Source organism: Armigeres subalbatus, chromosome 2, assembly GCF_024139115.2.
Source record: "Armigeres subalbatus isolate Guangzhou_Male chromosome 2, GZ_Asu_2, whole genome shotgun sequence".
Lineage (NCBI taxonomy): Eukaryota > Metazoa > Arthropoda > Insecta > Diptera > Culicidae > Armigeres > Armigeres subalbatus.
In genome coordinates, this window is record NC_085140.1 from 337,898,231 (window position 1) to 337,920,526 (window position 22,296).

General features: G+C 41.4%; 1 protein-coding gene across 4 annotated transcripts in view; it reads left to right on the plus strand.

The window, feature by feature from the left end:
- The window catches only part of LOC134212819 (metabotropic glycine receptor), a 282,981-nt gene that overhangs the window by 178,237 nt on the left and 82,448 nt on the right, over positions 1–22,296 (plus strand). For all 4 annotated transcript variants that reach the window (XM_062691023.1, XM_062691024.1, XM_062691025.1 and 1 more), the window contains exons 4-6: positions 4,616–4,876; positions 4,936–5,110; positions 5,191–5,259. In XM_062691023.1, the coding sequence (XP_062547007.1) occupies positions 4,616–4,876; positions 4,936–5,110; positions 5,191–5,259 (505 nt within the window). The remainder of the gene's footprint in view (positions 1–4,615; positions 4,877–4,935; positions 5,111–5,190; positions 5,260–22,296) is intronic.

Consider the following 22,296-nt stretch of genomic DNA (forward strand, 5'->3'; position numbering starts at 1 on the left):
ATTCATCGTGCATTATTCTGTCGCAACCTGCGAAACCTAGCGACTTGCAGTTCCATGTTCCAAGCATCCATTCTCTTGATCCTTTATTCGTCGCCTAGGTATAGTCTTGATTGCATTATTCCTGGCTAATGCATAACAAGAACGAATCAACTATTCGTGAGCTTCATTCCCGGAAAACGCATGCATAGCAATAAGAAACTATATACTCATTTGGCTTATTCCGGGAAAATGCATTTTTCATAAGCAGGAATCATCTACTTATTTTCCTTATTCCGGGCAAATGCGTGGGTCCCTATTTGTTCCTTATAAAGGCAAATGCGTGCTTTAACATAATGTAATTGATCATTACGCCAAAAAGCTGATCGAAGTTGACTCTAGTTTCTAACAATGGTCAATGGCTCTTGAATATCCAACTTAATGAGTTGAACAAATGATGTTATGGTAAAAAGGCCCCAGGGTCTAGCAAAGATATGTATGGAATCATTTTTATCTAATTGTACTTTCTGGGAAACGGTACACCTCGGAGAATGGTTTTCTGAGAAGTGGTACATTCTGGGGATTGGTTTTCTGGAGAATGGAACATTCTGGGAAATTGAATTCTGGGGTACGTTTTTCTGGGGAACGGTTTTCTGGGGAATAGTATAGAACCGCAGACTAAACGTTACTTTTTGAGGTAATATCCAGTATTGAATGGCGCACTCATGCGATAGCTGCCTATGTGGATGATTATTTCAACGACAATCAAGCCATTATTGACATCGTTACGCTCCACGCCTTCTTGTACCTGCCGGATCGAAAGCGAACGCCGTATTGGCAGGGTTACTGTTCGGCATTCTTGAAATATGCCCTGCCGATCATAAACGTTTAGTTTTAGCTACCATCTGGATATTGGGATCACCGTAGAGTTGGACAAGAGTTCTCCTGCTGTAAACTGAAAAAGTGACGTATACGTCATTTTCCAAAAAATGGAGTTTACGAGTAATATTCTTCCAGCTCTATAACAGAAAAATGGAAAACATGCTTGTTGTAATGTGGCGCAAACGTCACTTTTTCAGATTACGGCAGGTCATTTATTTATCATCAGACTAAGGCCGGAGTGGCCTGTGCTGCACATAAAAGACTTCTCCATTCAGCTCGATTCATGGCTGCACTTCGCCAACCACGCAGTCTGCGGAAGGTCCGCAAGTCGTCCTCCACCTGATCGATCCACCTTGCCCGCTGTGCACCTCGCCTTCTTGTTCCCGTCGGATCGTTGTCGAGAACCATTTTCACCGGATTACTGTCCGACATTCTGGCTACGTGCCCGGCCCACCGCAGTCTTCCGATTTTCGCGGTGTGAACGATGGATGGTTCTCCCAACAGCTGATGCAACACGTGGTTCATTCGCCTCCTCCACGTACCGTCCGCCATCTGCAACCCACCATAAATGGTACGCAACACTTTCCTTTCGAAAACTCCCAGTGCGCGTTGGTCCTCCACGAGCATCGTCCAGGTCTCGTGTCCGTAGAGAACTACCGGTCTTATAAGCGTTTTGTAGATAGTCAGTTTGGTACGGCGGCGAACTCTATTCGATCGGAGCGTCTTGCGGAGTCCAAAGTACGTACGATTTCCAGCCACTATGCGTCTCCGAATTTCTCTGCTGGTATCGTTATCGGCGGTCACCAGTGAGCCCAAGTACACGAATTCTTCAACCACCTCGATTTCGTCACCACCGATACAAACTCATGATGGGTGGCTCACATTGACCTCTCTTGAGCCTCTTCCTATCATGTACTTCGTCTTCGACGTGTTGATGACTAGTCCAATCCGTTTAGCTTCGCTTTTCAGTCTGATGTAGGCTTCCTCCATCCTCTCAAAGTTACGTGCCATGATATCAATGTCGTCGGCGAAACCAAATAACTGGACGGACTTCGTGAAAATCGTACCACTCGTGTCAATCCCTGCCCTTCGTATTACTCCCTCCAAAGCGATGTTGAATAGCAGACACGAAAGACCATCACCTTGCCGTAACCCTCTGCGGGTTTCGAAGGGACTCGAGAATGCCCCTGAAACTCGAACTACGCACATCACTCGATCCATCGTCGCCTTGATCAACCGCATCAGTTTATCCGGAAATCCGTTTTCGTGCATTAGCTGTCAAAGCTGGTCCCGATCGATTGTATCATATGCGGCTTTGAAGTCGATAAATAGATGATGTGTGGGCACGTTGTATTCGCGGCATTTCTGCAATACCTGACGTATGGCGAACACCTGGTCTGTGGTAGAGCGTTCACCCATAAATCCTGCCTGGTACTGCCCCACGAACTCTCTTGCAATTGGTGTTAGTCGACGGCATAAAATTTGGGAGAGTACCTTGTAGGCGGCGTTCAGCAATGTGATTGCGCGGTAGTTGCTACAATACAGCTTATCGCCCTTTTTGTAGATGGGATACACGACACCTTCCATTCACTCCTGCGGCAGAACCTCATCCTCCCAAACCTTGGTAATCACCCAGTGCAGCGCTCTAGCCAGTGCTTCACCACCGTGTTTAAACAGCTCTCCTGGTAGTTGGTCAACTCCAGGGGCTTTGTTGTTTTTCAGCCGGCCGATCTCCTCCTGGATTTCCTGGAGATTCGGAGCCGGAAGTCGCATGTCCTGCGCGCGTGCTCCTAGGTTCATTACCATACCGCCACCGTTGTCTGCCATATCGCCATTCAGGTGCTCTTCGTAGTGCTGCCGCCACCTTTGGATCACCTCACGCTCGTTCGTAAGAAGGTTCCCGTTTATGTCCTTACACATATCGGGCTGTGGCACGTGGCCCTTACGTGAACGGTTCAACTTCTCATAGAACTTTCGTGCGTTATTAGCGCGGTACAGTTGCTCCGTCTCTTCACGGTCTCGATCTTCCTGCTGGCGCTTTTTCCTCCGGAAAATCGAGTTTTGTCTGTTCCGCGCCCGTTTGTATCGTGCCTCGTTCGCCCTCGTGCGGTATTGCAGCAATCTCGCCCATGCTGCATTCTTCTCCTCAACTAACTGCTCACATTCGCCGTCATACCAGTCGTTTCTCTGATCCGGAGCCACCGTGCCTAGTGCAGCGGTTGCGGTGCTTCCAATGGCGGATCGAATATCTCTCCAGCCATCTTCAAGAGATGCTGCGCCTAGCTGCTCTTCCGTTGGGAGTGCCACTTCCAGCTGCTGCGCGTAGTCTTGGGCTAGTCTACAGTCTTGTAGCCGCCCAATGTTAAACCGCGGCGGACGACTCCGACGGTGTTGATCACCGTCGAGAGTTTTGAGCGCAGACATACTGCGACGAGGTAGTGGTCGGATTCAATATTCGCACTGCGGTAAGTGCGTACGTTCGTGATGTCGGAGAAGAATTTACCGTCGATTAGAACGTGGTCGATTTGGTTTTCCGTTACTTGATTAGGTGATTTCCATGTGGCCTTGTGGATATTCTTACGGGGGAAGAAAGTGCTTCGGACTACCATTCCGCGGGAGGCTGCAAAGTTTATGCATCGTTGGCTGTTGTCGTTCGATACGGTATACAGACTATCCGGTCCGATGACCGGTCTATACATTTCCTCCCTTCCTACCTGAGCGTTCATGTCACCGATGACGATTTTGACGTCCCGCAGTGGGCATCCATCGTATGTCTGCTCCAGCTGCGCATAGAACGCTTCTTTCTCGTCGTCGGATCTCCCTTCGTGTGGGCAGTGCACGTTGATGATGCTATAGTTGAAGAAACGGCCTTTTATCCTCAGCTTGCACATCCTTGCGTTGATTGGCTGACACCCAATCACGCGTTGGCGCATCTTTCCCAGCACTATGAAGCCGGTTCCCAGCTCGTTGGTGGTGCCACAGCTTTGGTAGAAGGTAGCCGCTCGATGCCCGCTTTTCCACACTTTCTGTCCTGTCCAGCAGATTTCCTGCAGCGCTACGACATCGAAGTTGCGGGGATGTAATTCATCGTAGATTATCCTATCGCAACCTGCGAAGCCTAGCGACTTGCAGTTCCATGTTCCAAGCTTCCAATCGTGATCCTTTATTCGTCGCCTAGGTCGTTGCCGATTGTATCGAGTCGTATTATCTTCTATGTCGTTCGTAATAGATGTTTTTAAAGGCGGCTTATTGGGCCTGCGCAAACCTCCTGTCTCGTCGGAGGGCCGTCGTGTCAGGGCTGTTTAGCGTCCCACCTAACACCAGGACTTGGGCTTGTGCGCTTTGAGCGGCACACGGTCGCTTTGGCGGAGCCTACTTGCGGATACATGCAGCTTTTTATAGAGGTTTAACAGGCCCCACTGTCAAACCCCACCACATCCTAGGCAGGCGCCACAACTCGCAGATGGCCTGGGGAGGGATCGTCAAGCCCTTGGACATAGTCCCTGCTGCCCTCGGCAGGTCAACTAGTAATAATTAGATCTTGGACTAGAATAATTAACTAGCTGAAACGCTTATCAGAGGAGTTTGAAGAGATTCACCAACCAGTGTTAATATCGCCAGAACGTCGGAATGATCAAACCAAATTCTTTCGATTGAGTTATACTGATATGAATATTGCAAATTAAATCTCCATATTCCAATGTATTAAATTGTCCTAAAATTGAACCCTCTTTATTCCTTTCCAACACTTTTGCAGAATCGTCGCATCGGCGTTCATAGCGGCCGACGTGGACCAGTGCAACGATGCCCTGGAAGGGATCTTTGGCCGGCGGCACATCTGCGATCGGGAGTCAACCTTTTGTTTGATGTCAGACACGACGGAATCGATCGATTCCGGCACTTCCTTGGCCAGCCGAGGGAAGTACACCTGCGTGTGCCGCGTCGGGTACTACATTCCGAACGAATCCTTCCAGGGGTTCACTTCCGACAAGAACGATGCCAATGTTACTAACTTCAGGTAGGTGTATAAGTGGTTTACGAGGACTGCTTTGACATGTCGTAATTCCATCTTTACAGTTGCATTCCGTGTCCGAGCGCGTGCGAGTGCAATTGGGCCGGCAGCTGTAGCCGTCCGGATGAGGACTTCAGTACGGAAACGCTGATGAAGGCCACCATTGGTGCTATTTTGGGAGCGTGTATGCTTTGTTGTTTAGTGTTAGCGTTAATAGTGTTCCGTCAACGAAAGTGCAAGGTACGGAGAAAGATGATTGACCGCACGCAATCTAGTCTAATAAATCAATTTCCGCTTTTTCTTTCTTCATTGCCTTCCAGACCATTGCTACGGGGATGTGGACCATTTTAGAAACGATTTTATTCGGCATTTTACTTTTGTATCTAGCGGTGAGTCAAAAAAATAATTTCCATTTCATAATTTGACAGAACTGTATCATAGTTAGGGCTTCGTCACATTAGATAATGATACGAACAAGATCCTGCAAAGGTGATTAATCAACGAATCGTGCGTCTTGAAACCAAATTCGATAATTCACATTTTTTCTTACCTTTTTTGTATGCCTCGTGTGCACCAAACCATTTGTGCAAACTTCGATGATGAACGAAAACTTTTGATTAAAAATGCCTCCCCCTATTGAACAGGAAGTTTCCAGAGCAGTAAAGCAGTAGCAGACCACAGACACCACGGTGTATTTGGTGAACGAATCGTAATATAAAAATTCAGTACTATTGAAACATGCTATCAAAAAGTCCACCATAGTACGAGGAGTATTTTTCTTTCAATTTGGCCACATTGGCTATCATTTCGGAATTGATCTAATTTTGAATTTAAGCTGGCAAAGCACCACAAGTACCAAACATTCAATTAACCTCATACATATGGATAAACAAACCTCCTATAGCATGTAAGATGCGGCTTGATTTTTTTGCTTTCTGCATGAAACTGCGATATCATATATATAATAGCCCTGTTTGTCTGTCCGGTGACTAGCCAACCAGACGCAGCACGCGGGGAAATTATTAAAAAATAATATTTTTGACACTTCAATTCTTTTTTTCTATCATATGCATAAAACAAAACCAGTGACAACCTTAGACAACCAGACACAGCATTTTATGAAAAAAATCACAGACAACAGACGTGGAAAATTTTGATTGAAAAAAACACTTGCAACGGGCGGTATAGCGTCCACAAATAAACTAGTCTTGAATAACATTCTGCCATAGAGACACTGTGGGTGTAGCATCTACCTATAGGTCGCGATGCGAAAAATAAATGGTCAGGCTCTGAAAGTTTTTATCGCTCCCAGTAAGTCAGTGTACGCACGTAGCTACATAAACGGTGGTTTCACTTTCGATTAGTTTACTTTCGTGGGTTGTTTTTTGCTCGTGTAAATAAGACGGCTTCTATTTCAACGTAGGCTCCTAAGTGATGCTGATATTTGAATATCATAGGTTTATAACTCCTAAAAGTTTATATTACATTTACGAAAATTATCCTTTTGTTTATAGTTACCACATTTGCTTCATTAATGACAATTTCGACCAGCATTTCTCAAAATAGGTTCTTTTATGCTACAGTGCGACGTGACAAAATGAAAATTGAGCTTCTCAATAGGCCAATCATATCGACCATCGCCAACGATAACAGACAATTGATTGAGGCTAAATTTTTATCGAAGCCATTCGTTAGCACTCGATATCGTATTACAATCGACCGTTTTGCTAGCTGAAGCATAGTCTGTCTGTCAGCTGACCCGACCCCGTTCAATCTCGTAGTTCTGCTTCCCTTTATGTGCAGAAGCTAGTCCATCGTTTGCCTGAAACTCACGTTTGCCACTTATCGCGCTCTTTTCAAAAGAAAAGTCAATTGTGTCGGTGTCAGGCAAGCCATCGCCGTCGCCATCATATCGTTGCCGACGCCGTCAATCCGCCGAGTACGAGGACACGGGGCCCAGGATAACTGGAAGTCAAACTGACTGACACGAGATCGGCTGGCTTCAAGCTGACGGCTGTCGCCCTAATTGAGATCATTGAATAATTAATTGCTCCAATTACTGTTTTAATTATCCGTTTCAAATATTCATCGTGCTCACTTGGCCGTGCATCAATTAGGCTTCGATGGAAGACATTCAATCGCAGCGAACACTGCCAACGCACTACTCGCACAGGTTACCTCGCAGTCGGTGGCACCATTAATAGCGTGTAACATTCGTAAAAGGTGCTGATTATACTGTTACTATTCAGTTGGCAATGAAGTAATTACTATAAAAAAAATAAGTTTTCCGAAAACGTTCAAATCGGATCTTTTAACGAGTTTTAAATTTGAAAACACAAACATCTCGCAAATGCTAAAAAAAATTGAAGGAAACTCTGGAACTCCTAGTCCAGTCGTATGGAAGTACAACTACCTACACTATTCATTTCCATCTTGTACGTTCGCTCCGACTGTTGCTTTGCTTCCGATTGTGCCCGGCCACATGGGTTATGTAATATGTATCGGGCACACATCCTTTCCGGCTGTTGGTCATTTACCCTCAGCAGTCGACCGGACCGGACGTGTCGCATTCCCATTTTCTATTACGGAATATAGCATCCGTATGACCAGTCACCATGATAGGCGATAGATGAACAAAAAGTCCTAACGGATGGAAATTTTATTACCCAAATCGGAACAGAGACAGCACACTAATGCGAATAAATAAACCGTCAGGATCAATATCTCTGATCTGGTGATGGGCCTCCTGCTGAGAAGTCTTTGAAGAGATTGTTTTATTGCCCTATTTCTCGGTCAAGAGAAATGTCTTAATAGTACTTCGTTTCATTGATCGACAACAAAATAATTCAAAAAGGTGTCTTATTATGCAGTTCACTAGACGCCAGATACATTCAATTCCATTTTATGGTTGTTGATTTGCGAGTCTACGCTCTTGAATTTTATTAACCACCGTGTAAGATTGCAAAAGATTAATAGACTAAACGTGTAAACACACCCTTGGAAATAAATATAACACCAGCACTGATTTCCAAACAAAATTGGCCTTTCCTCTTTTATATCGATTTGTCTCAGTAAATTCTTTGACAATAAATTTGAGCAATAAGTCAAGTTTGCACTTTTGCCTTTCTCGTACACCAAGGTGCAACAAAAAGGCTATATATTCACTTCCAAGACGATTTTGTGATAGAAGGTCCGGAGGCCCATAGTGTTACATACCAATCGACTCAGCTCGACGAATTGAGATGGTGTCTGTCTGTATGTGTGTATGCGTTTTTTTAGGCACTTGTCTTGATTCGATTTGTTTACAATAATTGAATGCATTCGATGGGGAATCCTTTACCATTTTTTTCCTATTAAAAATTGGACAGATCGGACTATGGGATCAAAAGTTATGGAAAAAATATGATTTCTATGCAAAAAACACGCTAAGAAAATCTCACTCAAGTCTTTCTAGTTTATATATAATGCACGAGAAAGGCACAAACACCGCTAGGTGGATGAATTAGGGTTTTTGTTTTAAATTTAAAAGATAGGAAAATATGTGTTCTTTTGAAAAGTTGACTTAGGATCAGAAATATTAAAGAATCGATTAAGCGTATAATACTACTTATGTTCGCACTAGGGCCTTGTTACATGTTATTTTGCTATCTTGCTGACTTGTCGTTAGTCGATAGTTTGAACAACATGTTATTCAGAGCGTAGTGCGAACATAGTATAAAAATATTTGACAGCAAAAGTCAATATTAACATGTTTGATTATCGAAATCTCGATTCCTAGCGACTAGATTGAGTACTTATGCCCAAAATGACTTCAATTTCTAATGAAAATATTATTTATGTATGGTATATGGCTCAAACCTTTTATGTTGGGGTTGAGAATAGTTATGTTGTACTTTGGACTATATTGAAGCTCTAACAAATATTATGCTAACACTTTTTGTTATTACGATAAGTCGTTGAAAACAACGATAATTTCCCACAATTTCTTATTTAAACCACCAAAAGTGTCGAGCGAAATGGATAGAATTTTGGCGAATTTTCCTAATATGAGCTTCATAGGTGGTTATTTTTTTCAGCCCACTTGGGACAAGTAGCTGTTGATTTCGAACATTTGAAAAATAAAGATGGTTTACTGCTTGGTTGGTTGCAATTTTAATACGTGGAACAATGGCAGCATGCAAACGAAAGTAGAAATTCAAATCACCTGCTCTTCTGCAGCTAGGTATGCACCCGAAAGATTTTTTTTTTCAAAATGAAAACAATGTGTGGGAATGCCGCAAAACACGCCAACGAAGAAATCCAATTGTAAACCTTATTCTAGGCATTCACTTGCTTATTGTTATTATTTTGTATAAACAGCTAGAACTCTGCCTCCTGTCTGATATTATTACGTCAAAATACATAATTACAATGATTTGATGCTTATTTTGCTGTTTATATTTTATCGTCTGATACCATTCCTCTCTATATCGAACAGCTGTTGTAAATCCATTCAAAACTCTCACGTGTTGTAATTTCCCGAGATTAAAAATCGCTATTCCCATACCATATTTTAGATGAAATACTTTTTGCAAGCAAAAAATACACATTATTATATGAGCAAATGTCTGTTTATTGGATTTGTGCTGAATGCCGAACATAAAGGAAATATGATGTTCGTTTGATTCATACACTGATTATGAAAAGGATTTTTACGGAATCTGTAAACTGCCTCTTCCCCCGCTTCCCTCGGCCACCGTTATGTAGGGGAGGAGGTTCGGTTGTGGGCACCGTTCGGTTATGGGCACCCCTATGTATCTTTTGACAGATAAGAGATGCTGTCATTCTGACAACCGTCATTTGTTTGCTATAATAGCATGATGTTTTGTGCTCAATATCAAACCGGATGGGAATCTCTACTTTGAACTAGAAATAAATAAATTTTTCGTACAAGAAAAACAACACGAAAGTTTTTTTGGCCTTTTGCAAAGTGTCATAAATTAAAGGATTTAATTCAAAAAGTGAGTTCTAATGCGTATTTACACAGTAAAATTAATCTATTTTGAGGCCCAATGTCGATTGCCATCAAAATTTTAGCGCGATTTTTTTTTTCTTCTCGTTCCAAAAAGGCTGCGAAATTCGGTTGTGGGCACCTTTATTGGTTCGGTTATGGGCACCCTCATTTTATTGATAAATCATTCAATATCGTTTTACTTGTCCCTTAACTTATTTTTAATAACGTTTTAAGGCAGTTTTTATAATTAGTTTGACATAATTGCTCGAAATAATGAGTTTATTTAATATTTTTGTTCTTTGGGCATGTCTAGTCATTATACACACACTTTTTGGAACAAAGCGTTGACCGATTTGCTTGCAACAAGTTGCATTCGACGGGGAATGCTTTTCCATTGTTTCCTATTGAAAATTGGTCAGATCGGACTATGGGATCAAAATTTATGGCCAAAATATTATTTTTTGAAATGAACGAGAAAGGCACCATTGCCGCTAGGGTAATTAATCAGGATTTTTTTGACTGTGATGCATACCAATAAAACGTAAATCAATGAAAAATTAAAACCCATTTACCTAAAGTGCTATTTTAGACCTTTCTTATGTGATTTTTTCAACATCCTCCTTAATGCACCGAGGGAGGCTTCATCACTGCTAGGTGAATTTTTTGAGTTTTTTTAGCGTCTCCTGGCTTTTAGAATGAATAAACTATTCCTTGTCTTTAAATCTGGGTGGTTTTTATTCATGCTTCTTTATTTTTAGCTAAGTTTTCAAGGGTGCCCACAACCGAACCACGAAATGAAAATGTCCAAAAATGTCAAATTTTCTAAATTGTCAATATTTTTTCTAAATCGATGAAATCATATTAATTTCTTTGCTAGTAGTAATGTTATAAGTTTAGCTTTCGATAAATTGAAAAATATGTTATCTTAAGCCGTAAATTTCCTATAAATTATGATAAGACTATCATCAACTTTTAAGTGAGCACAACTGATTACAGTGAAGTTAGGACAAAATAATATCACTATTCATATTTTGTTGACTTTGGTTGTTTAACAGCATTCCAAAATTCCATTACAAATAATTATTTCCATCGTTCATTCATCGTTCGCAGGAGTGGATGGAAGGTGTCGTGTGTCCCATCTACAAAAAGGGCGATAAGCTGGATTGTAGCAACTACCGCGCAATCACATTGCTGAATGCCGCCTACAAGGTACTCTCCCAAATTTTATGCCGTCGACTAGCACCAATTTCAAGGGAGTTCGTGGGGCAGTACCAGGCGGGTTTTATGGACGAACGCTCCACCACAGACCAGGTGTTCGCCATTCGCCAAGTACTGCAGAAATGCCGCGAATACAACGTGCCCACACATCATCTATTCATCGACTTCAAAGCCGCATATGATACAATCGATCGAGACCAGCTATGGCTGCTAATGCACGAACATGGATTTCCGGATAAACTGACACGGTTGATCAAATCGACGATGGATCGGGTGATGTACGTAGTTCGAGTTTCAGGGGCATTCTCGAGTCCCTTCGAAACGCGCAGAGGGTTACGGCAAAGTGATGGTCTTTCGTGTCTGCTATTCAACATCGCTTTGGAAGGGGTAATACGAAGAGTAGGTATTAATTTTCAATAAGTCCGTCCAGCTATTTGGCTTCGCCGACGACATAGATATTATGGCACGTAACTTTGAGAAGATGGAGGAAGCCCACATCAGACTGAAGAGAGAAGCCAAGCGGATCGGACTAGTCATCAACACGTCGAAGACGAAGTACATGATAGGAAGAGGTTCAAGAGAAGACAATGTGAGCCACCCACCACGAGTTTGCATCGGTGGTGACGAAATCGAAGTGGTAGAAGAATTTGTGTACTTGGGCCACTAGTGACTGCCGAAAATGATACCAGCAGAGAAATTCGGAGACGCATAGTGGCTGGAAATCGTACGTACTTTGGACTCCGCAAGACGCTCCGATCGAATAGAGTTCGCCGCCGTACCAAACTGACAATCTACAAAACGCTTATTAGACCGGTAGTCCTCTACGGACACGAGACCTGGACGATGCTCGTGGAGGACCAACGCGCACTGGGAGTTTTCGAAAGGAAAGTGCTGCGTACCATCTATGGTGGGGTGCAGATGGCGGATGGTACGTGGAGGAGGCGAATGAACCACGAGTTGCATCAGCTGCTGGGAGAACCATCCATCGTTCACACCGCGAAAATCGGACGACTGCGGTGGGCCGGGCACGTAGCCAGAATGTCGGACAGTAACCCGGTAAAAATGGTTCTCGACAACGATCCGACGGGCACAAGAAGGCGGGATGCACATCGGGCAAGGTGGATCGATCAGGTGGAAGATGACTTGCGGACCCTCCGTAGACTGCGTGGTTGGCGACGTGTAGCCATGGACCGAGCCGAATGGAGAATACTCTTATATACCGCACAGGCCACTTCGGCCTTAGTCTGAATAAATAATAATCATTCATCGTTCAGATGTTTAGTTTTCTTCATAGTTATTAAAAAAACTTGATTTTTCTTGAAGTTTGTATATAATTAATCCAGGTTCAATATTACCGAGTTATTTTCGTCGGTTTATCGTTAGGATTTTTTTATTTTCGACTTTCTCCTGCTGCTATGAATCAAAATAGCAATGCGCTATGGTTTAGGAAAACCAAATGAACGTTGCCATCAGAGAAAAAGCAGAATCGAAAAAAAAAAATACCACGGCAAAGTAAATGGAATTAAAAATATTTTTAAAAATACGAGCTGAATTTTGTTTTGAAAATTGTTTATTACACAAGATTAAAATGGAATAAACATTAAAAAGAGTACCTTTTCCGGAATCGATTCAAGAAACAAAATATTATTTAACCATCAAATAAATATATGTACAATGTAGATAATCAAACATCTAACCTGGTGGTCCAAATTATTTTCAAATACATATCATTTTGAAATTTTTTAAATTTTTTCATCCCATATCTCGCTGTGAAATTTTTTCCGTGATTCTACTTTTTCCCTTTTGACTTTTCTCCTACCGTTTGTGGTAACGGGTGCCCCAAATTCTGAACTGACTCTTCTGACATTATTTAAAAAGCAATGAACATGGTTGGGTTTATCAAAAGGTTTAGTTTACAATTCAACGATCCATAAACAATAAAAGCATTGTACGTCGCATATGTGAGACCTATTCTTGAATATTATACGGTAGTATGGGCCCCATATCAAATCACGCATATTTACCGCATTGAATCAGTTCAAAAACAGTTTCTATTGTATGCAGGGTTTGCAGAAATCGCTCTCAATAGATAACGAACAACGATAGAAGAGGGGCAAAATTTGTTTCGAATCATAACAAGCCATGATAACAAATTTATCAAACTTGTATACAAGTGCGAAAAAACAGAATCGGATAGGCAGCCCCCACAGAAAAATGGTGATTCTCGCTTTGTTTTCGATCCTTTCGTGTTGGTTACTGCACAGCTGTGTAGAACAAGTTGAAATGCATCATCAGAGCGGTGCTTTCCGTATTTGGAGCTTTCTAAAAGAAATTTATCATGGGGTATATAGACTCCCGAATCAGTTCTCTATTATTACAGCTTGCGAAACAAGTCTCTCGCGCTAGGCTACACTGAGGAAAATGGACGTATGATTTTAAATCAAACGCCTTATGAAAATTTGCCACAAGGAATCGGCATGAATTTCAATATGTTGCCTTATGATGATTTTCATTAAAAAAAAAAAGCTAAGTGCGGCAGACTGGGTTCGAACCATGGACGTCAGGGTTGGGAGGCCGGTATGTAGACCACACGCCCATCGACGCTTGAATACTTGGGAAGGTAACTGCGTATAAGAAGCGCTGTTGGTGGAATAATCAGTCGAAGATTCATAAGGCGCCAGTTATGAATTTCGATAGTCCAGTTCGCTGAGTGTACATATCGTATATGTAAACAGAGATGATAAGTGAGAGACTTGTTCTTTCTCTTTAGGATTCAATCCCTGATTGTATGCCCTCTTATGAGGCACAATGTATGTTAATAAATATTGATGGACTTCAAAAACGAAGGGAATTTGCAATGATAGCTTTTGTAAATGATGTTATAGCCAATAAAGTATCTTGTTTGGAAATTCTAGAAAACTTTAATTTCAGCACATCAGCTCGTCCTTTTAGAAATAGACATTTATTTTACATACACTATAATAGAACAGACTATACCAAAAATGGGCATTTGAACGAAATGATGTCTTGCTATAACACTTACAATTGATGTAACAATGATGCCTTTCTCGAACAAAAAAATATTTAGAAATATGAGTGTTTTGGGGATAAGAAATAGTATTTTGGCCATAACTTCTGATCCCATAGTCCGATTTGGCCAATTTTCAATAGCAAACAATGGGAATGGGATAGCATTCTCCGTCGAATGGAACTTGTTGCGAGTAATTCGCTAAATGCTACGTTTCAAAAAGTTTGTCTACAAAAATTTGTACACAAACACACAAACAGACATCAACTAAATTTATCGAGCTGAGCCGATTGATATATAACACTATAGGTCTCCGAGCCTTCTATCAAAAGTATGGTTTTGGAGTGATCATATAGCCTTTACGTATACTTAGTATACGATAAAGGCAAAAACATTTCTTTTCACTTTATGTATAATTTGTTTTCCGAATGAGAAAATATAATAAGGCCGATACAAATATTTAAAAACAATTATGTCCCCCCCTCGGATTTTTTTGCCCAAAAATTATATTTTGAGGGGGCAACAACAAAAAGTTTGGATGATTTTGAGGATTTTCAAAACATTCTTTAACAAATCCGAAGAGTTTTATTGATTTTTTCCATTTTAATATTTATTTTTTATTATCCCCCCCCCCCCTTGACCTTTCGGAGACCAGTAGGACATAATTTGAATTAAATATTTGTAACGGCCTAAGTACTATCGTAAATTAGTTAAGACGGTCTACAAATGTTTGACGACAATAAATACAAATACAAAACGCTCTACGGACACAAGGTTTGGACAATGCCTGTCGTCATGAAGGACTATCGCGTAGGAGTCTTTGAAAGAAAATGAGACGAACCATCGATGGTGGCATGCAAATGGAAGACAACTACCATTTTATTTTGGTCCTCCGTACAAGTGGAGTTGTAATAAGTCAAGACGCATCGTTTTGTGAAGAAATATTAATCACCACTGCTTTGAAAAGTGTATCGAGCAGATTTAAGTTACACTACGCTAGATTCCTGCACTTTTTTAACTGATAAACGACATGGTTTTTTAGCAGTCATGTTTAATCGACATAACCGACATAAGTTCAAGGTTTTCTTCTGCTACCCAATAAAAGATTTTTTCTGAATGAACTTATCTATTTTCGCACAACAGATGAACGGATAACAATCACACTATGTTAGCTAACTTATTTATTCCACAATTTCGATTAGTATTGCGACACGATTAACCAAAACTTTTTTGGTTTATATTGAGCCTTAAGGGGGGTCCCGTAGCGTTGTTGGCTACACGTTCGCCTTATAAGCGAATGGTCATGGGTTCGATTCCCAGCCCCTCCACCAAACCCTCGTCAGTCGCCGGATCCGCAGCCCATACGGTGGCGTTTTGGGGTACGCGCTTTACCGTCACGGCTGCCTGATGACGACTGAAAACTTGTTCTTCTCGGAGCGATCCTCCAACGTTACCCGGATTAAATGGCAACCGAACAATGCAACGATCATTGGATACACGACATGGACAAACGGACTTATCAACCACCTCGATTCCGTCATCACCGACACAAACTCATGGTTGTCGGCACGGCAGGAATCGGCACTTCCCGCTGCCCTTCGTCGGGATAAATGTAGGCCTGCCGACGGTCCGAATGGCAGAGGGCTGTCCCACTCGCTTGCTCGCCATCGGAACGCGGCTGGCTCCTCAGCCTCCAGGCTTTTTTTAACTTTATTAGAGTGATTTTTAAGTAAAGTTTAAAAAAAAAAGAAGAACTGGACTGGGTGGAGTGCTACTGATGCTTTTTCTAACGAAGGTAACGGAAATCTGCAACCAGACACCTGGGGAGGCGAACCCAGGTAGTGTAGAATGGGATCATCACTCCCGACTAAAACCAACTTCTTCCTCTCCAGTGATTCCCCCGGCTCGAAATTAAGCAATACTTCGGGGGATGACTATTGGGCATTGCGCCCCCTTCATGACGTACACAAGTGCACGTATGCGCCGCAATGGCAGCAAGAATCCTGCAGGCACCCTACAGAGGCACCCATGCTGCCAGTCCTCATTCAGTATGGTGATCACCCCGTCCTGCAACAGGGTGACACCACTTGTCTACCAAGACGGAGTCGACCCTGGATTGGTGGCTCCTATGCCACTTCTACCTCAGCTACGAGACAGACCCACTCATCCTCTTCCTCCTGTGATGGCAGACAGTGTGGCTGGTGCAAGGGGCGGGCCACGCAGAGTTTCTGCAACCCCCTCCATGACTGTCGTCCACGACAACTCGAATTTCTATTGGCTAGGTAGTCCAATTATTCCATGTGGGCATTAGGGCAACTCTCACTGCCAATCAGGGAATCTCCGCGGGCACCACGTGCGCGGCACTACGGGTGCCACCCTAATTACCATCCGTACTATGCAAGGCTTACTTGTGTGCTCGCTCATACATTCCGTCCCTTTCGCTTGCACCACTCCTCTGACATTCAGTCACTAGCTCCGTGGGGGTTGTTGGACCTTCATCTCCCATTTGCTTCCACTCTGTGTACCTCGTCTGCTTCGTTTGGGCGTGGAACACCCGGCACGTCACGCGTGCCCACCACTCACCTACCCGGGCTTTGATAGTATCGTCAGGTCGAGATCCTTACAGGAGGTACCCGCCTGTTGACATTTCGAAGCTCAGATAGTCCTTGCCGCTTGCCGCCGAACCAGCCCTCACTCTGTGGAACCTCCACAGGCTCCGTTAACGATCTGGCTAATTGTTTCACCCCCAGGTCGTTCATCCCCTCGGTATGGGTTGCCTGACACCTTGGAATTTGGGGTTAGGGGCGCCATATTGTCAGCTTCAGTGTTATACCGAGCCTGACGATATGGCCGAATTTTCACTGTTACGCACTACTTCCGAGTATCCATATTCCAACGTAACGGACATGCAACTGCTACTGATGCTTCTGAAAGCGATGTGTTCGCTACCGTATTCGTTAACAAACTGGAAAATCCGAGTCAGAACACCAGTATTTATCATTATAAACGAATGCGAGTGAAAATGAGAAGAAGACATACGAAGATGTGAACTTTGTTATCTTCCGAACTGTATAAAAGACACATTTTTGGAAAATATACAAATCAGAGATCAGCTTCCAAATATGTACTTTAAAACTATTTCGGTTACGAACATCAATCAGATTTAAATTACAATTTGTCTAGAATTTATCATAAAATGATTTTCTGTAGGATCTGTCAAAGTTAACACCGTTGTGTGTCTTATTTCTTATTTTTAGCTGAATTGGTCTATTCCAAACATGTAGGGTAAGACGGTATAATGCGCCCCACCTGGCCACAACGCCCCCCTTTGATTTCTAGCAAACTATAACTAATTAAGGATAAAAATCAGTTGGTACCCATAAGTATTTGTAAACCCATCATACTATGTGAATGTGGAAGTATTTTTGTATTACACAATGAAAATAATAGCAAAATACAAAAAGTTATAGTTTTGATGTAACTTTTGATGTTTGTTTGCTCAAAATTCTGGAGTGACTCAGGAATATTTTCCGCAAAACTTGCACTGGAACACTTAGTTGGGCAACAAAATAACTTTTTTCAGTGGTTAATATGATATGAAATTGTTTCCATCTTTAAAAATGTAACAATTTTCAAAAACATGTTTCACTGGCCAAAACGCCCCAGTGTAGGCAAGACGATATGCCCTTACCAACTGGACACAAGCGCAGCGAGCCTGCAGCAGTTGCTTCCAAATTGTATGGAAAATATTGAAATGTAATTCACACCTGCTTAAATGGACTTATGTTGGTTTTTTAATATCAAGCGCATAAGGATTTGTAGCCTTTTTGTTATGGGATTGATAAAATACTAATGAAGGGCTTTGAAACGTCTTCGGTTAAGGTGGGGCGTATTGCCCAGGCACTTTTTGAAATTCATTTTTTCACGACTTTTCAAAAAAACTTTATGACGTGTTATCTATAACATTTTTATATGACTACTCACGGGCAATGCATTTGTGACTTTCTGGACTACCAAATATCACAAAGTTTGCATAAATTGCGTTGAAAAGTAAAAAGTTATCGAGGAGTTGCCTTAGGGGGGCATATTATACTGTCTTACCCTAGTGCTAGTGATGTCAACGCAATAAAGTAAACGTTTAGGTCAGCATACACTCTTCTTCGTAGGCAGTTGGAAAATGACTACCAAATAGAAATGGGAACTTCTGATAATGAATCAATTTCCCTCACATCTACACTCAATATTTTCATGTAACTATTTATTATCTACAATTGTGGAACTGACCATAAGAAATTCTTCAAATTTGTATGGACGTGGACAATCGACATACTCTCCCTCCCCTCTAAACTGTCCACGTGGTATATGAACAGCCTTTTACTACGACGAAGATAGTTGCTTCTTATTTCGCGTGGTGCACAATCCGAGATTACAACCATCATATTTTATTTTTTGTCTGATGAGAATCAGCAGTTACTACCTACTATTTTGTTTTCGCTGCCAATAAATCAAGTCAAAACCAGATCTCTAAAGTGCGGCAACTATACCGACACGGCATCTCACCCGGATTTACCCTATATAGCCAGTATAGTATAAACTAGAAATACCTAGGTACTGCAGATAGAGCCGCTTTTTTGCTCTCAAGCGAGTAGAAGGATATTTTGAAATCACTCCCATAAGCAAAATTATTTTGCAGTTACTTGGCTGTCAAACATATAAAGATTATACGACTGACTTAGAAATATCGCAGTTAATAACTATGGAAGTGCTGAATGAACACTAAGCAGCGCAGCAGCAAATTTTAAGTGGGGGATGTAATGCCAATAATAAGAAGAAAAATACAGAATTGAATGAAACAGTCAGAACTAGTCTTCTGCAGATTTTTCTACTTCTATGCTCAAATCATACCCATTCAGTCTAGAGCCAAAATCAATTTTATCTCTGCAGCTGCTCACTGGTTGGTTCTATATTGGAAATGTACGTCTGCAGAAAATTAATTAACAGCTTTGATGTCCAACAGTCAACCAATTAGCCAGCTACAGCCATCACTGAACGTTGGACCTAACAGCTCGGAGTTGATGTGGGTCTTCGCGCTGGCAGTGACTTGATGGCATTCTATTCAGATACCTATAAATAAATTGCGATTCAAAATGGAATCCTTTCAGAGGAATGTATTATAAATAGATTTAATTCAAATTCAGTGAACTCATTTACCAATGCATTGTCAGAACGTAAAGTCTCGTGTACTTCTTGATAATAGCTATTATTGAAACAAAAATACAGATTATCAGTATCAGGGTTTGGATTTTCATTGTTCAATTTATTAACAGTTGGCTTACTTCTCTGCCCATGACAAAAACTAGGTCAAGCGCTGCATTATTCTTTCAGAAGAAAGGCTTCTTTATAGACCATTAGCTGCTGCAATCATTTGAAATGGTGCTTTTTGTTACATAAATGATCAGATGCTGATCCCGAAACTAATTAAACAGTTTGATAACTGTTTTGATATTGTATATATCGATTTTTTACAAAATTGTACCAATATTCAATTTATTGTTATCTTAAACGTCCCCCTAGTCAACCCAAGTATTGCTCTCCAAATTTATTCCTGTTTGGTTCTCGATTTTTCCACAAACCATTGATAAAATATTTGCAATGCGACGTGATGAATAAACCATAAATCAAATCGTACCGTACCGCTGCCTACTCGTTCACTCGTTCACTGACGATGACCCGTCAAATGGAGCTTAATTCTGCCCCCCTGCTCGCGACGTTTGTTGTTTGATAATAATTAGATGATTGGCTATCCGGTCGTCTCATTAGCGACCGTGCCGTGAAGGTGGGGTGGTTGTCGAAATCCTTCCCACTCCATTCCGATTTCGATACGTGAAGCCCTTGACGGTCGCACAGTGACCGAAATTCTAGGAAATATATTTTCTAATTCGGAAATGAAGTGTTCCGATTCATATGGCTTCCATATTCATGGTATCAAACACATTATGTTTGCGATTTTGTTTTTCGGTATATTGAAACAAAAAAAGGAATCTTTAAGCCTCAGTGTCAGTTCTAACACTCAGGGAAGTTCTACTGCAGTGAGACCTTAATAGAAGTGTAATAGGATCGTAGACTGGCTTTATTATTTCTTTAGCAAAATTATTTGTCAAGCTTACAAAGCATTGTAGATTCAATTATTAACAAATAGATAGATTAGTTTCATTGTGATCAATATTCCTTTCTCATAAATTCTACAGATGCACATAAAGTCTCCATATTACCTAGTATAGTACATCAATAGAATAAATGATGGACCGTCGTCTAATTCTCGTTCAGATTTTGCTCAGAAACACGCTATCGTGAAACGGTGCAATAGAGAACACATTCATCAAAATGAGATTTCCATCAAACGATGTTTGTGTCACTGGATCCGCGTTTTCGATGGGTAAGCGCCCGTTAATAATGGCGTTTATAGCGCGCGGCCGTCATAAATTCAAGCTGCATGAAACAGGGAGGCATTCTCGCAGCAGATAGGTAGGTACTTACGCCGAACGTGGTGAGCTGTTTATGACAGTACCGCCGAGGAAGGGTGGTGGATATTTATGATCCATCATCGTTCGACCTATGATGATGGGGTGAAGCCAGGTCGGAATGCAAGATGCGATGAAACGCCTATATAAGGTCACCGTGGAATTCATGAGAAATGCTCTTAAAAATGCTTTGTGTAGATGCGTAGTCTACTGTCAATCCCATGATATCACTGTCGGAGCATTTTCTGACATTTCGGGATATAAAATTTAGATTTTATATCAGTGCTGGGAATACACTGCATAACGCTTGAGTAAAGTATGGTGCCACATGTGACGGAAGGCTAAGACAGGATTTGTATGTAGCCTAAATTGATATGTTTATAGCTTCATGTTAGTCCTTTTTTATTTTTTGTTATTTTTCGTCACCACTTTGAACATGGGGCCATTCATAAAGTGAGTAACGCTTATAGCAAGCGAAGACATTAAAAGCATGACAAAGTGGGGAGGATGCTTCAAAATATAAAATTTTTGCAAAACAGACTTAATAGATCCTAAGATTCAAGTTTCTTAGTTCAGAACCAATTCATTTTAAATTCAATACTATTCCGAGCAAAAGAAAAGAGGGGAAGATAAAATCAATATTTATTTGGAACTAGTCGACCCGACAGACGTTGTCCTGCATAGTAGGCGGAAATGCGCGTTCTGAATAGCCCTTGCAAGATTACCATACGCGGCTTGATTTTAGTTTTTCTCTATTTACTCGACTTTAGTAATGATTTTCACATGAGGAAATATCATATAAATCCGTCGGAAACTATAATGATCATATCTGCTGAAGGAATGAAGAAAATCCATCCAGCCGTTTTTGAGTTATGCGGATACGAACACAGACCATTTCATTTTTATTATATAGATTTATATCAAAATCAGGCCCAATAGGGTAGGACACCCAGAAATCGCCCTCCCCTCAGTTTTCGCCCACCTATTTTAAAATCTTCATTTCTCGTAAACTAGATGTTGAAAACAGTTACAGTTAAAGTTTTTTCCATACAAGCATCAATCAATCATGAAAAAACCTGAACTTTAACTGTTTCCAACAACTAGTTTTCGAGAAATGAAGATTTTAAAAAAGGTGGGCGAAAACTGGGGAGAGGGCGATTTCTGGGTGTCTTAAAACAGAATAATCCACCTAGCAGTGATGGTGAAACAAGAAGAAACAAGAAAACACATAAGAGTAACAAGAAAAGCACATAAGAGAGGTCATTTTTTTTCGATTTTAATTTTATTCCAAGGGGGGACCCTTGGGAAAAATGGGAAAAAACAATTTTTTTTTGATAATTCCGGAACGCAATGGCCGATTGGGCCAACTTTCAAGAGTGAAAAATTAGGATATCGGATAAGGCTTAGTACAAAAAAGTTTGTTTCATATTTTTTGTACACACACACATACATACATACACACATACAGACATCACCTCACATCGTCGAGCTGAGTCGATTGGTATACAACACTATGGGTCTCCGAGCCTTCTATCAAAAGTTCGGTTTTGGAGTGATCCCATAGCCTTTACGTATGCTTAGTATACGCGAAAGGCAAAAACAAATCACGTTCAATACTAACCTAATTTTAACCAGAATGTTAATAAAATCCATTCAATTATCATAA